This window comes from Neofelis nebulosa, chromosome 4 (assembly GCF_028018385.1).
Source record: "Neofelis nebulosa isolate mNeoNeb1 chromosome 4, mNeoNeb1.pri, whole genome shotgun sequence".
Taxonomy (NCBI): Eukaryota; Metazoa; Chordata; class Mammalia; order Carnivora; family Felidae; genus Neofelis; species Neofelis nebulosa.
In genome coordinates this window covers 106,466,347-106,481,616 of record NC_080785.1, presented here as the reverse complement: position 1 = coordinate 106,481,616, position 15,270 = coordinate 106,466,347, and the positions used below count along the sequence as shown (strand labels likewise).

Genomic DNA, 15,270 nt, shown 5'->3' with positions numbered 1-15,270 from the left:
GGATGGAATTACTTGGTTCTATTCTTGACCCACGATATTCTTTCTTTCTTTTTTTCATTGAGTGTTTATTACACTTAGGAGTGCCTGGGTGGCTCGGTCTGTTGAGCATCTCGATTTCAGCTCGGGTCATGATCCCAGGATCGTGGGATCCGGCCCGCGTCGGGCTCTGTGCTGAGCATGGAGCCTGTTTGGGGTCCTCTCTCTCTCTCTCTCTCTCTTTTTCTCTCCCTCTCTCTCTCTTCTGTCTCTCCCTCTCTCCTCTCTCTCTCTGTCTCCTCTCTCTCGTCTCTCTCTTTGCCCCTCCCCTACTAGCACGTGTGTGCTCTTTCTCTCCCTCTCTCAAAAAGAAGTTTTTATTAGAAAAAGAATATTTATTTTATGTTGACAAATAAAATCGTATGTGTTTAAAGTGTACAGTGTGACAGTTTGAGACACGTGTACATCGTGTAGTTAGTACCACAATGGCATCAGCGAGCCCATCTATCACCTCCCATAGTTAGTTACCTTTTCTTTGGTGATAACACTTAACGATCTCTTAGCAAATTTCAAGTATACGATACACTGTTATTGATTAGAGTCATCTGGCTATACATTAGGTCTCCAGAACTTACTCATCTTATAACTAAAAGTTTGCACCCTTTGACTGGTATCTCCCCATTTCCCCACCTCCCAGTCCCATAGGCACTATTCTGCTCTGTTTGGCGTATTACTTCCTGAATTGCCAACTGGACCTGAATATTTTACTTTTAGTTATCTTTTTCTCTTTCTCTACTTCTGTGTCTGTAAGGGAGATTCATGGAGCAAACTGTGGAGTTATAATTTGTACATTTATCTATCTGTCATTCCTGTACCCATCCACACATTCATCCATTCACCCACCTGTCCACCAGGTAGATACCCAACCATCTATCCACACATCCATCCATCCATCCATCCATCCATCCACTCATTCTCCCCTACAGTAAATGCTTATGGAGTATGTTCTATGAACCAAACACCATTCCATGAATGGGAATAAAAAACTGGATAATACATGGTTCTTGCAACAGGGAAGTCATGTTTAGTATAGGAGACAGATGTGCCAGTGAAGAAAAAGCAAAACCCAGAGTAAGGATCTGCATCTTTCTCAGGAAAAGCATTAAGGAGAAGTTTTGAAGGATGAGTTCTACTTCACCAAAGACATGAGGAAGCATGGCCACGAAGAATCGTATGTGAAGCTCCCCGTGTATTTGAGGTTCAGTGTTTCTGGGGTCGTGGGTGATGGTAGGAGGTGATCCAGAAAGAGACCCCGGGCCAGATCACAGAAGAACGCTGGATCAGCAGTCAGATATGCTTTGTGGAGAGATATTCCTGGCACAGATATGAAAGATAGGTTGGGGGCAGGCAGGCCTGGGGCCAGGAGCCCAGGTTCCTGTTCTCTGTCTGCCCCTAACTCTTGAAGTCTATCTCCTGACCTATGTAATGAGGTGGTTACACACAGATTTCTAGCCCTTCCAGACTTCTCTGGCTCCTTGGAACAACCCAATATGACGCCCTCCATCACCCCAGTCACACCCAGGTTTTTCCCTGTTGCTGGTGACTCAGCGTAGGGAGACCCCTGCCCCCAAGGAGAACTTCTCTGCGGCTCTGCAGAGTAATTCTGACACATTCTGAGAGCAGGAGAGATTAGTGGTTACAGCTCCGGGTTGGGGATCAGATCTGGGTTTGAGCCGTGACTAAATCGAGCAATGTGACCTTGCGTGGCTCTGGATGTCTGCTTCCTTACGCCCCCAAAGAGGATAATATTACTGCACCTGCCTGGTGTGTTGTGTACAACTCACCTGGCGAGGAAAATGCCCTCGATACGTAACAAATGCTAGCTTAAAAATCTCAGAACCAGACTTTGACCCCTTTTATGCAAAGACAGCCAGACGGAGAGTGAGGAGTCTTGGATGCCTGGGGTCTGGCTTTTTTCAACACCTTCCTAAAGTTCCCCGTGGCTGGGCCTGTTTTGTAGGTGGCAGGACTGGGCCTTTTCCGTTGACCCACAGCGTCACTTTAAGGGCACCGAGGGGTCACACACGTGAGAATGGTTTTGTGGTCCTTTGCACGTGTGGACACTGAGCAGACGCGTGTCGATCGCGGTCTGAAGTCGTCTCGCCACAGGATTTCAGGTGGAAGCTCACCTCGGAACTTACAAGCTTTTGTGTTTGCCATCCTCAGGCCCCGCCCACAGAAACTATGTCAAGCTTCAGGGGGTGGGCGGGGAGGGGGGGGTGTTCTTGGAATTATATTTCAGGCATGCCATTTCCAGGTGGAGTTGCGGGATCATTTGGGTACCTAATGAGTTTTATTTCTTTATTATTATTTATTTATTTAAATGTGTATTTATTTTTGGGGCGCCTGGGTGGCTCAGTTGGTTGAGCGTCCGACTTCGGCTCAGGTCATGATCTCACGGTCTGTGAGTTCGAACCCCGTGTCGGGCTCTGTGCTGACAGCTCAGAGCCTGGAGCCTGTTTCAGATTCTGTGTCTCCCTCTCTCTGACCCTCCCCCATTCATGCTCTGTCTCTCTCGGTCTCAAAAATAAACGTTAAAAAAAAATTAAATGTGTATTTATTTTTGAGAGAGTACAAGTGGGGGAGGGCCAGAGAGAGAGGATGACAGACGATCCGAAGTGGGGCCTGCGCTGACAGCACAGAGCCTGCCCGATGTGGGGGGCTCGAAGTCATGAACCGCGAGATCATTACTTGAGCTGGAGTCGGATGCTCAGCGGACTGAGCCCCCCAGGTGACTCCTAATGAGTTTTCTACCTTGATTAACTCTGTTAAGGGAACTTTCATCTACGACCTTAAATAGTTTTTAGAAATGTGGTTTTCAAGACTGCAGTATTGGGACGCCTGGGTGGCTCGGTCGGTTAAGCGTCTGACTCTGGATTTCTGCTCAGGTCATGATCTCATGGTTTGTGAGATCGAGCCTTACGTCGGGCTCTGTACCGAAGGCACAGAGCCCACTTGGGATTCTCTGTCCCCCAATCCGCTTGGGATTCTCTGTCCCCTTCTGTCACTGCTCCTCCCCGCCCCCCCACCCCCCATGAACATGTGAATGCGTGTGCACTTTGTCTTTCTCAAAAAAAAAAAAAAAAAAAAGACTGCGGTATTTTATGCTATGAATATACCGTAATTTACACTTTTCTCCCATGCTAGATGCTTACCTGGTTTTTAATCTTTAATCGGTATAAAACCAATGTGGTATCATTGTTATTCATTACTTTTTCTTCATGCAGCTGATGAGGTTTCTTGAGATAGATTTTTAGGAGTGAAATTAGCGGGCTCAGTGATTTGAATTTCGTGAAGTTCTTGACATAGGTTGTCATGTTTGCTCCGGAAACTCTGTGATCATTAATACCAGAGCCACCTGCTGTCTCAGCAAGCTCTCTGTGGCATCCAGTGCTGGCTCCTATTGGCTTCTCCGACTTGATTGTCTGTGTAGCCTTTGCTCTTTATTTACTTTTCTTGTAGCAGCGAACAAGGTATCGTTTTCCGAGTTACGTCAGATGTGTCACAACGTGGAAACAACTGATGACATAAATCGTTGGCTGTCTTGCAGACTTAGGATACACCTTGTCCCTGAAGAAGCTGGTGTGGGATCCACAGAAGGTCCAGGCTGACCTGAAGTCCCGATTTGGTTTTGACGACCTTCATGCAGAACAGATCCTGAATTACTCAGCGGAACTACAGGAGGTACGCGTTCTTGGTGCTTCTCTGTGAGAATGCTCCTTTGAGAGTGCTCCCAGGGTGGGTGGGAGGTGGGATGGGAGGACGGAGAGCCCCCGTGCACGTTGGCGCTGCGTGGGCGTGGCAGGCCCCTGCTGGTTTGGCCTTTCTGGGAGTGTCCCTTTCTCTTACCTTGTCATTTTATCCCAGCCCCAAAAGCAGTCTGGAAGTACGGCAAAACCTTGGGTTGTGTGTTAACTCGTTCTGCGAGTGTTCCATGGGACAAGCAAGCGTTCCTAATAAATGTTAACTTGGTAAACGAGCGATGTCTTGCAACACGAATCGTACGTGACGCCGAACATCACGTGATCACAACTGAGCCAATGGTTCTTGAAATTCGCTTTGATATACAAGTGTTTAGATGACAAGCGTGTTTCCGGAGCGAATTAGGCTGGGAAACCGAGGTGTGACTGTAATAGGAAGTGATTCTCGCTCTTGGCACTGGCCGGGGGGGGGGGGGGAGAAGCCAGGCTGGGGGAGGGAGTGAGATTCTGCAGCTGAGGCGGCAGGGAGCGAGGGGACAGGAGACGACTGCTCTCCAGGCTGAGATGCTGTCACCGGGACGGCAGGACCCGTAAGGTCACAGGCCCCCTGGACTCAGCAGATAGGGGCCTCCACTTTGTTTGCACACTATGTTCTGGAAGGGGCTCCGCCTGCACTGCTCCTTTTTGTCCCTTGCACGGACATTTCTGCTCTGCGTGGTGCAGGACCCCAGAACTGTACTTCTGTCTCCTTTTGCTTCACGGATGCCCCTGGCATGAGGGCCTTTCTGGTGCAGCCCCTGGGTCAGGGCTGAGGGACTGACAGTTTGGACGAGACCTGCACCCTCCTGTTAGGGTCCCGGTCTGTGCTCAGGGCGTGGGGTTCACTCGCTTTCCTGAGTTCCCGTGACCTGGCACTTCCCTCATGGTGTTCACCTTGACACGAGCTACCGTTGGCTTTTCACTTTTGGGTTACAGGTCTGAGCGGCGAATCTGGGGATGTCACCCTGGCCTCAGCCAGGCACGGCCGCTAGCTAACTGCTGAGTGGCGAGGTGGCTGGAAAATTCCTTCTGCCACGCAGGTCTTACACTTGGCCGGGAGACGCGGTTTTCCATTCCTCTGTCACATCTGGTGCAATTTCGTGAACCATCTCTCTCCCGTGGGACTTGGAGTTGTGCCCTTTGGCGTCTTTCATGGGCGCTGTTGTAGACGGCATAGGAACGCCCCAGCTGCTGACTCTACTCCCGTATTGTCCGTACTTCCCGACCCCGTTTTCTCATCAAATTACAAAGAACGTTTACCTTGAGAGGGCAGGTATTTTGAGGCGTGCCTGGGTGGCTCAGGGGTTAGGTGTCCGACTCTTGATGTCGGCTCAGGTCACGATCTCACAGTTCGTGAGTTCAAGCCCCATGTCGGGCTCTGCGCAGACAGTGAGGAGTCTGCTTGGGATTCTTTCTCTCCCTCTCTGTCTCTGCCCCTCTTTGGCTCACTGTGTGTGCACCTGCACACACACACTCTCTCTGTCTCTCTCTGAAAGTAAATAAATTAAGAAAAGAAAAAAAAAAGAAAGGCAACTATTTTGAGATTAGAATTACAAGGAAAACGGTCGGGGGACAGCACAGAGCATATGTCACGGGTAGGAGTCTCCTGTGGCTGCTGGTACGAGTTATCACCAACACTGTTGCCCCACACAGCACACATTCATTACCACATGGCTCTGGGAGTCAGAAGTCTCACACAGGTCTCCCTGGGCTAAAATCTGTGTCCCCCGGTGCTGTTTCTTTGCTCTTCCAGCTTCTAGAAGCCTCTGTGCTCCGTGGCTTGGGGCCCCTTCCCTAGGCTAGCGATAGTGGACTGAGTTTTTCTCAGAATGTGTCAGTTCTGGCTCGGTTGCCTTTCCGTCCCACACTGAAGGGGCCCTGTGATTTCATGGGGCTCGTGGATAATCTGGAATGATCTCCCCGTCTCCAGGTCTGCTGGTTAGCAACCTTAAGGCCACTGGCCAACACCACTCTTAATCTATTCACAGGTTCTGGAGTTAACATGTGAGCACCTTGGGAGACCATCACCCTGTCCCCCACCCCACGGAGGGCCCCTCAGGAGCCAGCATCGTGATGGTTTCCCGGGTCCTGCCCTGGGCCTGCCTGATTGCAGGCGCTGCCACTCTGGGCCTCTGCTTATGCGGCCCCCAGAGCAGAGGGATCTTTCTCTCTTCCTTTCTCCAGTCCCCACTGAGCAAACAGCTCGATCATCCCTCACGGGCCCGTGGAACTCTCGTGCCCTCTCTCCTGGGTGACCTGTGATAGGCACATTGGTGTATCTACCTCTCACAGTCCCTGCGAGTCCTGGGAGAGGGGACGGGGCCTTGTTTCCCTAACAGGTGCTGTGGCTTTGTGACTTGAGTATTAGTTCTCTGCATCCCCAAGGGGACCACAAAGGAACCAAATGGGGCTTGAATACTTTTTCTTTTTTTAAAGTTTATTTATTTATTTTGAGAGTGAGGGAGAGAACAGGGAAGGGCACAGAGAAAGAAGGAGAGAGAGATAGAGAATCCCAAGCAGGTTCCACACTGTCGGAACAGAACAGGTTGTGGGGCTCGATCGCACAGTCGTGAGATTGAGCCCTGAGCTGAAAGCAAGAGTTGGACACTCGGCTGACAGACCCACCCAGGCCTGGGACGTTGATGTTTTTTCACTGTTGCCATCAGTAGAGTTTCTGAAATGTGGCCCTGAAGTTATTGTAAATCTGTGTAACTGGAACGTTGTTCGTTCCCACACACGTAGGTATTTTTACAGGGCGACATTGCAGAAACTGCATGTAGGAGTTCATTTACGGGGCACCTGCGGGGCTCAGTCGGATGAGCGTCCGACTCTTGATCTCGACTCAGGTCGTAATCTCACGGTTTCTGGGATCAAGCCCCGTGTCAGGCTCTGTGCTGATAGCATGGGGCCTGCTTGGGATTCTCTCTCCCTCTCTCTGCCCCTCCCCTACTTGCACACACACACTCTCTCAAAATAAATTAAAACAAAAAACCAAAAACCAGAAGTTCATTTACAGAAATAAAGGAGATATGGTTCCAAAATGTCACACTGTTTCTGACCCAGAACTCCAGTTTGAATCGTCTTTGACGGATGAAGTTAGAAGAGAAAATGTTTCCGGCAAAGCGGCTTTGGCAGGCCAAGGTGCCCACTGAACCGGGCTGGCCCCTGTTTGCTTTTGGCCGGAGAGTACAAATGAGCAATATTTGAGTCACCCTGTGTCCTCCAACCAGAGAAACCGCTGTTCCCACGGCTTGTGGGCCTTCGTGAAAAACAGAGTTCCAAAAGGCTTCCCTTCACGCCAACAATATAACTGCCGCTTGATCAACCTGTTAACTTCTCCCGTCATGCAAAGCCCAGAGCCCTTCCTTTGGCAAGGCGGCGGTACTATTCGTAGAAAGGAATATTCTGGAAAAAAGCGCACTTGTAAATGTATTTCATATTGTTGCCAGATTCCCACAGATGGGACCTTGGAGCGGATGGTGTGTTCCTTCTTGTCCCGAACCTCCGAGGATGAAGCTGGCCAAGAGGGTCACCCTGAAGACTGTCATCCCCGCTGGTCAGCGGCCACAGACTACCTGGTGCACGCGGTCAGCTGGCTGCAAGTCTACAAGCAGGTGCGGTGCCACCGTGAACCCCCTCGGCGTGTCCGAATCGATCCCTCTCCTCCCCTGTCTCTCATTGTTCGATTTTATTTATTTTTAGTATTTGTGTTTATTTTTGAGAGAGGAGAGACACAGTGTGAGCAAGGGAGGGGCAGAGAGAGAGGGAGACATAGAATCGGAAGCAGGCTCCAGGCTCCGAGCTGTCAGCACAGAGCCTGACGCGGGGCTCGAACTCACAGACTGTGAGATCAAGACCTGAGCCGAAGTTGGATGCTTAACTGACTGAGCCACCCAGGCGCCCCTATTTATTTATTTAAAATATTTGTTTTTGAGAGAGAGAGACACAGAGCACCAGTGGGGGAGGGGCAGAGAGAGAAGGAGACACAGAATCGGAAGCAGGCTCCAGGCTCTGAGCTGTCAGCACAGAGCCCGACGCGGGGCTTGAACTCACAGACTGTGAGATCATGACCTGAGCCGAACTGGGACGCTTCACCGCCTGTGTGCACCAACCCCCTCTCCCCGCCCTGGCGCCCGTCAGTTTTAGTGGAGCAGGTAACGCGCGGTGTAAGTGTGGACTGGAGTACCACGCAGGTCTACGCGGCTCATTGCTCTCTCTCACCGAAGCTTTAAGCCAGCAGATCCTCTCGATTTCCCCATACGTTGTTCCCTCTTTCATCGTGTGTCCTGCCCATGATGTGCCCTTCTCCCACGTGCACCCATCGGCCTCAGCTCGCTGATGTGTCCACACAAATGTCACCAGAAAGCCTGTCTTGGACTGAGACACACATGTGCTCACGATGGGAAGAGTCTGCTTCTGGACTGTGGGATTTCCACGGGGCCGCCAGGTGCCCTCTGTGGGCGTTCGGATGCTGGGCTCCTGCCCCTGGAGGGCTTGGGTGCCACACGGCCTGGCCCTTTACTCTCGTGTTGACAAACAGGGAGAAAGAGGCGGTGGCCTGCTTTCACGGATGTGATGGTGTGGCTCGGAGTGCGGGGGTGATCACATACCAACAGCTTGGAGGCCGGTGGGGGTGCCTGGCGAATTCCCGGCAGGGTGTTCTTCAGCGAGCCGTGGATACGGTGTGAAGCAGGGCCTGGGTGCCAGTACCCTCCATTCACTTTACTGGACATTATGTTACCTTTTCCTCACAGGACACATATCTTGGTCTATTTTTTTCCTAATGCCTACTACTGACAAGGGTCAAAATCTCCAATAGTAGATACAAGATCGTTACTGAAATGCAGGCGTGGTTATCCACCGGGTGGCACTCCGTGTATCTGGCACGGAAAGGGTCGAGGGCCAGCGTCGGGCCGATCAGCGCCAGCATGCTGGGTGACACGTGCACTTTGTGCATTGTCTGGGCGGCCTGCCCCCGTGGTTAATGAAGGGTTATTCAGCACACACGAGTGTTCACGATGCTCGTGACGTGGGCACGCAGCGTCTCTGTTGGCACGTCGATGGGAAACCGCAATACGAATTGCCTGTAGTATCGTGATCCCCGAGTCCGCGACGCAGAACGGTACCTAGTAACCTTGTGTTCGTTACAACGGAATCGTTAAGTATGGCAACGTATTTCCACCATGGCACGCATTTCAAACGTGTCAGTTTCGCTTTTGGGGCATCCGGGTCCTGTTCAACGATGTGTGTTGTCGCCTTCTCTTTTGAAAAATGGCAGTGGGTGAGGGCAGGACAGATGGCACCTCCGCGAAAGGGCCGTGTGCCTCCATCAATGGCAATTCATCTTCCAGTTCTGGACAGAAATTAAATTGTAAGGCAACTGACAGACATTCCAGTCTGCCAGCATCGTAAAAATGGGCTGTCTGTCCTCTCAAAGGCCCTGTTAATATTTCTTACGCACATGCCATCATTTCCAACGCGTTATTGTTAATAATAGTGTTTTCGTTTCCCAACGTGAAGGTGTTCGATCAGTGGCAAAAAGGCAGCCTGCTTCAGAAGGTGCTCGAAGGGGCTGCCCGCAGCCTTGAGACTCTCAGCGATCGGTTTGTGGAAGAGACCGAGCCCCGGAAGGTGCTAGAAGCCCTGTACACTCTCCTTCTCATCCTGAGGGACGGCTTGGCAGCAGATGACCCCAGTGGCGACCATTCATCTCCAAAGACGTAAGACATATTTTCCTGTTTGATTACTGGTTGGGCTAGCAACCCGGAACGTTACAGAGTGCACGATGAGACAGGGACAGAAGAATTCCATAAAACTGCGGCTCCACGGAGGATTTCCAGTTAGCAGCTGTGAGACTCAATTGTATAGCGGGCCATCCAAAATTGTTTGTGGTTGTCCCATCAGTTCAGATGCAGAAAACCACCCAGGGAGAGACGTGTCTGGGAAGGTGTCTGGATTTCAGGTTATGCCTTTGACATTTGTTCAAAAATGAGCAAGGGGGGGCACCTGGATGGCTCAGTCAGTTGGGCAGCCGACTTCGGCTCAGGTCATGATCTCGCGGTCCGTGAGTTCGAGCCCCGCGTCGGGCTCTGTGCTGACAGCTCAGAGCCTGGAGCCTGTTTCAGATTCTGTGTCTCCCTCTCTCTGACCCTCCCCCGTTCATGCTCTGTCTCTCTCTGTCTCAAAAAAAAAAAAAAAAAAAACGTTAAAAAAAAATTTAAAAAAAATGAGCAAGGGGCGCCTGGGTGGCTGAGTTGGTTAAGCGGCTCACTTCCACTCAGGTCATGATCTCGCAGCATGAGTTCGAGCCCCACGTCAGGCTCTGTGCTGACAGCTCAGAGCCTGGAGCCTACTTCGGATTCTGTGTCTCCCTCTGTCTCTGCCCCTCCCCTTTCACACTCTGTGTGTCTCTCTCTGTCTCTCTTTCTCTCACAAATAAACAATAAACACTAAAAAAAATTTTAAAAATGAGCAAAAACATTTTAGAGGTCCTTTCATGTAAGGAACTGTTTTCATATCTCTTTTGAAATTTTGTATTGTCAACATATTCTCATAAGATCCAGAAATATGTCGGAAGCAGGAGAAGGTAGATCTTGTGGCTGCTTCGTTTTTGAGATCAGCAGAATTGACTCACGGATTGTCGATTCTGCTGCGACACTGGACCTCTGTCTTCAGTGGGTCCCGTCCTTGGCGGTAACTTGACCTGGTTGCAATCCTGCGTTGACTCTCCTTGGAGGAGAGCAAAAGATTTCTCAATGTTGTCTCAGAAGGGTTCGTTTCAAGCTACAGGTCGTGGAAAGTTTTGTTCCTGTGCCTCCTGAAGGGAGGATTGTGTGATCAGAACTGCACGGGCCATGTCGTGTTCTCATGACCTACGTGACATACACGTGCATAACTGGACACACTTCCAACCCCCTCTGCCTTTTTCTGGAACCCGGTGAGGAAGCCGGATCTTGTTGTCGAAGGTCTACTTTCCTGATTTACCTTAGGGATTGCCCCGGTACTAGCGATGGAGCAGGTCACTTTAATGGCCCTACAACCCTCCCACGCACGCCCTGGCACTTTGGCCCAGGGGACAGAGAGCCCCAGGAGACGCCGGCTCTTAGCTCCTTCAGGGATCGGAGATGTGAGGGACTGCACCCCCTCGGAGGACCAGGTGTGCACAGCCCGTGCTTTCCCTGCCCCCACTCAAGGTGGGAACCGGCTGTTGTGTGCGCTGGGCAAGCCTCCCTTTGTCTCTGCACACACACGACTGTTATATGGCCGTCTGTGACCCTCGCACTGGTGGCCGCCTGGTCTCTACCTCCCCACCCTGATGGTGCCTCTCTGGTTATCGGGCTCTTGGTCCGCTGCAGGGTTCACGTGAGACCCCCCAGGAGCCCCGTGCCTTCAGCTCTAAGGAAGGATCTGTCCCCTTGGATGGCTGCAGAGGACCCGGCAGGGAGACCCCGTGGTGGGAACATGGCACACTTAGCCGCTGTTCACAGGCGCCGGCCTGTTCCCGACACCTCGCCCAGCATTGTCTTCTCTCTCCTAAACTCACCTCCCTTCCCTCCATCCTCCCTTTTACAGGCTCACTGAGTTTCCTACAGACCTTCTAGGTTCTTTCATGTCTTGTGAAGCCTGTGTGTCTGCAGCGGGTTGCTTCCTGGGGTGTAGACGTGAGCCCCACAGCGGCGGGTGTCACCCGTGAGTGACCGTGGCTCAGATCCCTGCATTGTCCTGTGCTGTGCATTCGCATCTGACCCCCTCCCGGCGCCCCCTCCTGGCGCCCTCTAGCACGTCCTTAGCTGTGTCTGTCGCTCTCTGTCCTTCTTTCAGACCTGTGTCTGGGGCTGCCTCCCCCTGTCCATCCATGGCTGCTCTTTAGTTTACGCCCCTCCGTGTGTCAGTCCCTCACTCGCCCACGGCCTCCTCCTCCAGGTCCTCGTGAGACCCGCACCACCCTCAGTGGGACCCCGCAGCCCCCGTCCGACGCCTGTGGTCCAGGACGCTGCAGCTCGTTACTTCCAGCCTGCTCTTGGCAACTGCTCACACCTTTTCTCTTCCAAGTCACAGCTTCCAGCCAGAAGAAGTGGGAAACCCCGAGGCCCATGCCTGTGCCGGGCATCGAGGATGCCGGCTTTACAGGCAGGACCTCCTGCCCCAGGGCGATGAGATGCGGGAGAGGCCAGCTGGCGTGGGCACGGGGCCACGTGGGGCCGGGGCTGGGGGTGGGGGGGCATGGGCCACCTGTCACTGGGCTGCGGCCACAGATGCCTGGCATGGGTGCCCCCGGCAGCATCTGGGCCTCTCCTTCCAGCTCACGGAGGATTCCGTGTGCTTGCATAGATGCCTGAGGGTCGGTGCCCGCCTGCTGGGGCACTTGCCACCCCCCCACTGTGACTCCCCATCTGGCTCTTTGCTTCCACATCTGTTTGCAATTTCAGCTCCTATCGTTGTAGACTTTCCAGCGGCTCCTCTGGGGTGTTTCTCCCCTCTTCCCCAGTGAGGCATCCTCCTTGTGCAACAGGCAGCCCCTGAGGCAGGGAGACATCTCTGGCTCCCTGGGGTAGCTGCACAGTCTGTCCACCCACCCGCCCCTGCCACCCTGCCCCCTCTCGCCCCCTCCCTACCCCCAGCCGCTGCCTGCCTTCTCAGGGAGCGTGGCCTCTGCAGCTGGTCGCCTGGGTTGCTCCTGTGTCTGCGAGAGTGGACTCCCCTTTGCCTCCTCTCCCCACCTCACTGGTACCCAGCGACCTGGCTGGCGGTCCTCCCTGGACCTTCGAGAATCTTACAGCTGCTGCTAGTTCGCTTTTGATGGATCCTGCCCCCACTACTCACATCTTGATGTTCTGACACTCTTTAACATAATTTCCTCTGCCTGATAAGTGGAGGCTTCCGGGCAAATGCTTTTATTTTTCATGATTATTTTTTAATGTTTATTTCTCTTTGAGAGCGGGGGTGGGGAGGGGCAGAGAGCCACGGTGGGGGGACAGAGGATCCGAAGCAGGCTCCGCTCTGACAACCACGACCTCGAACTCACGAACTGCGTGAGCAGGGGAGGGGCGGAGAGAGAGGGAGAGAGAGAATCTCAAGGAGGCTCCACACTGTCAGCGCAGGCCCCCATGCGGGCTCAATCCGCTGAGATCATGACCTGAGCCGGAGTTGGACGCTTCACCTGGACGCTTCACCGACTGCCATGTGCCCCCAGGCAAATGCTCTTAAATCTCACCTGCAGCTTTATTCCACCTCCGGCCTCTGCCTCGTGCTACTAGGTAGGAGTGAACTTTCCTGTTTGGGGGTAAAGAGAATGTTTAATCCACGTTCAGTCCCACGACTCAGCCCATCGAGAGCCTGCTGTGTGCACCTGCAGTGAAGCCGGGGTTTTGGTCTGTGAAGACAGCTCCTGAAGCAGAGGGGTATCTTTCCGTGCGTGGAACTTTATGTCCCCGGCTGGCACCCTGCGCCCATCTTCATCTTTTTTTTTTTTTTTTTTTTTTAATTTTTGCCCCCAGATTACTGTATCTACAGAAGTTGGAGAATGTTCTTCGAAACCTGCCCCCATGGCCGGCTCGGACGAGATTGCTTCCGCTGTACGGGGCTCTCAGGAACGCGATAGCCCAGCGCTTACGTTTTGTCCAAGGTAAACGGGCGTGGGGTCATCAGTCACCTTGCTGCTGGGAGCCTGCGTGACATTGGCAGAAAAGCAGACTTGACCTCGCCCGACGCCTTTGCGGAGCTGGGAGGGAAGGGGCCCCAGTGTTGGTGCATCTGGGGTGCTGGAAACGCGACAGTGAGCTCTGCGTCCTTCTGGAAATTTCCTAGCACCACTCACACCCTCGTCCGCTGTTGCGGTGCTCAGGCTGGAAAGGCACCAGAGTGCACGTGTGCGTGATCGCCGTTCTGGCCCCACTCCTGCTCCTTGGCGTTGGGCAGAGGGAATACCTTCCTGTCCTCCCTGGAAAGCCCTTCTTTGAGCTTCTGCTGACCAGTGGTGTTGTCCAAAGTGACACCAGGTAGACTGGAGCCTTCTCGATGGACAAAGAAATGAGGACAGATGTTGCTTCTGGAGTAAAACCCCCTATAACCATGACGTTGTCCTCAGGCGCTTTCGGGAAGCGTGAAATGATATTGCAATACATTTTTTTCGGTTTTCCTCCCCCGGGGGAGATACTAAAGTGTCTGGGAATGTGCGTGGTTTGCTGAAATGCGTGTTTGCAGAAGTCAGTGTGTTATTCACGGCCCCGTGTAGACATCAGGCTTAGAGAAGCCCGTTTTAGGGGAGTGCTGATACATCAATTTGTCGACCTTACAGAAGTCCTCGTGTGCCTGGAGAGATCAGCCAACAGCTCCAAACTGGGCGGACCCGACCACCCGAAATTGGAAAAGGGCGAGTTCTTTTGGGAGCTGAAGCAGGTACAGCAGGGCACCGGCAGGCTTATAAATGGACAGTTTTGGTAAACCATTCAAGAACATCTTGCAGTCTGCAGCTGTGCCCCTGCTGTGAGCTGTGCTAGCAAAATGGGCAAGGTTTCAAAGAACTTTGTTTTATTTTGATATGTTGACGGCTACAGGGTTTTTGAAATTTTAATTTAAATTTGTAAGTTTTTTAGATTTAAAATTTTTATCTGTTTTGAGAGAGAGAGAGGAGCGTGAGCAGGGGAGGGGCAGAGAGAGGGAGGGAGAGAGAGAATCCCAAGCAGACTCCACACTGTCAGCACAGAGCCTGATGCAGGGCTCGAACTCATGGACCGTGAGATCATGACCTGAGCTGAAATCAAGAGTTGGATGCTTAACCGACTGAGCCACCCAGGTGCACCTCTTTTTTTTTTTTTTTTTTAAGACTTTATGAATTTATTTATTTTTTAAATGTTTATTTTTGAGAAAAAGAGAAAAAGAGAGAGAGCACAGGTGGGAGACAGGAAGAGAAAGAGGGAGAGAGAGAATCCCAAGCAGACTCCACACTGTCAGCACAGAGCCCGACACAGGGCTAGAACTCATGGACCCTGAGCTCATGACCTGAGCCACGGTGGATGCTCAACCAACTGAGCCCCCCAGATGCTCCTAAAGACTTTATTTTTTAAGTAATCTCTACACCCACTGTGGGGCTTGAACTCACAACCCTGAGATCAGGAGTCACGTACTCTTCTGACTGACCCAGCCAGGAGCCCCAATTGCTATAGATTACTGGTTGTGGTTCCCCAGCCCTTTGAGGGCGAGTGTAAGCTTTTCTAAGTGTCCCTCCTCCCTCTCTTCTTTACCTTTCAGCTCTTGATGAAGGATACCGCTGACAGGTGCCTACACGCCAGCTTGTCTGGGAGGGAGGCTTTCCTGTGTCCTGGCGTCTGGGAAGGCCTTGGGGGGCTGACGTGTCCCCAGGACTCCTTCAACAAGAGCAGTGTCTTAAACAAGCTACTGAGGTCAGCAGAGGATGCTGTAAGTAGCCACGGTCTGATCTTGTCCATGGATACCAATGGGCTTACTTTATTAAAAAAAATTTTTAAAAAATGTT

General features: G+C 52.2%; 1 protein-coding gene across 1 annotated transcript in view; it reads left to right on the top strand.

Moving 5' to 3' along the window:
• Positions 1 to 15,270, top strand: part of ABCA13 (ATP binding cassette subfamily A member 13) — a 390,771-nt gene that overhangs the window by 52,678 nt on the left and 322,823 nt on the right. The window contains exons 8-13 of the mRNA XM_058725626.1: positions 3,587 to 3,720; positions 7,226 to 7,390; positions 9,297 to 9,496; positions 13,274 to 13,401; positions 14,074 to 14,174; positions 15,027 to 15,194. Coding sequence (XP_058581609.1) covers positions 3,587 to 3,720; positions 7,226 to 7,390; positions 9,297 to 9,496; positions 13,274 to 13,401; positions 14,074 to 14,174; positions 15,027 to 15,194 — 896 coding nt within the window. The remainder of the gene's footprint in view (positions 1 to 3,586; positions 3,721 to 7,225; positions 7,391 to 9,296; positions 9,497 to 13,273; positions 13,402 to 14,073; positions 14,175 to 15,026; positions 15,195 to 15,270) is intronic.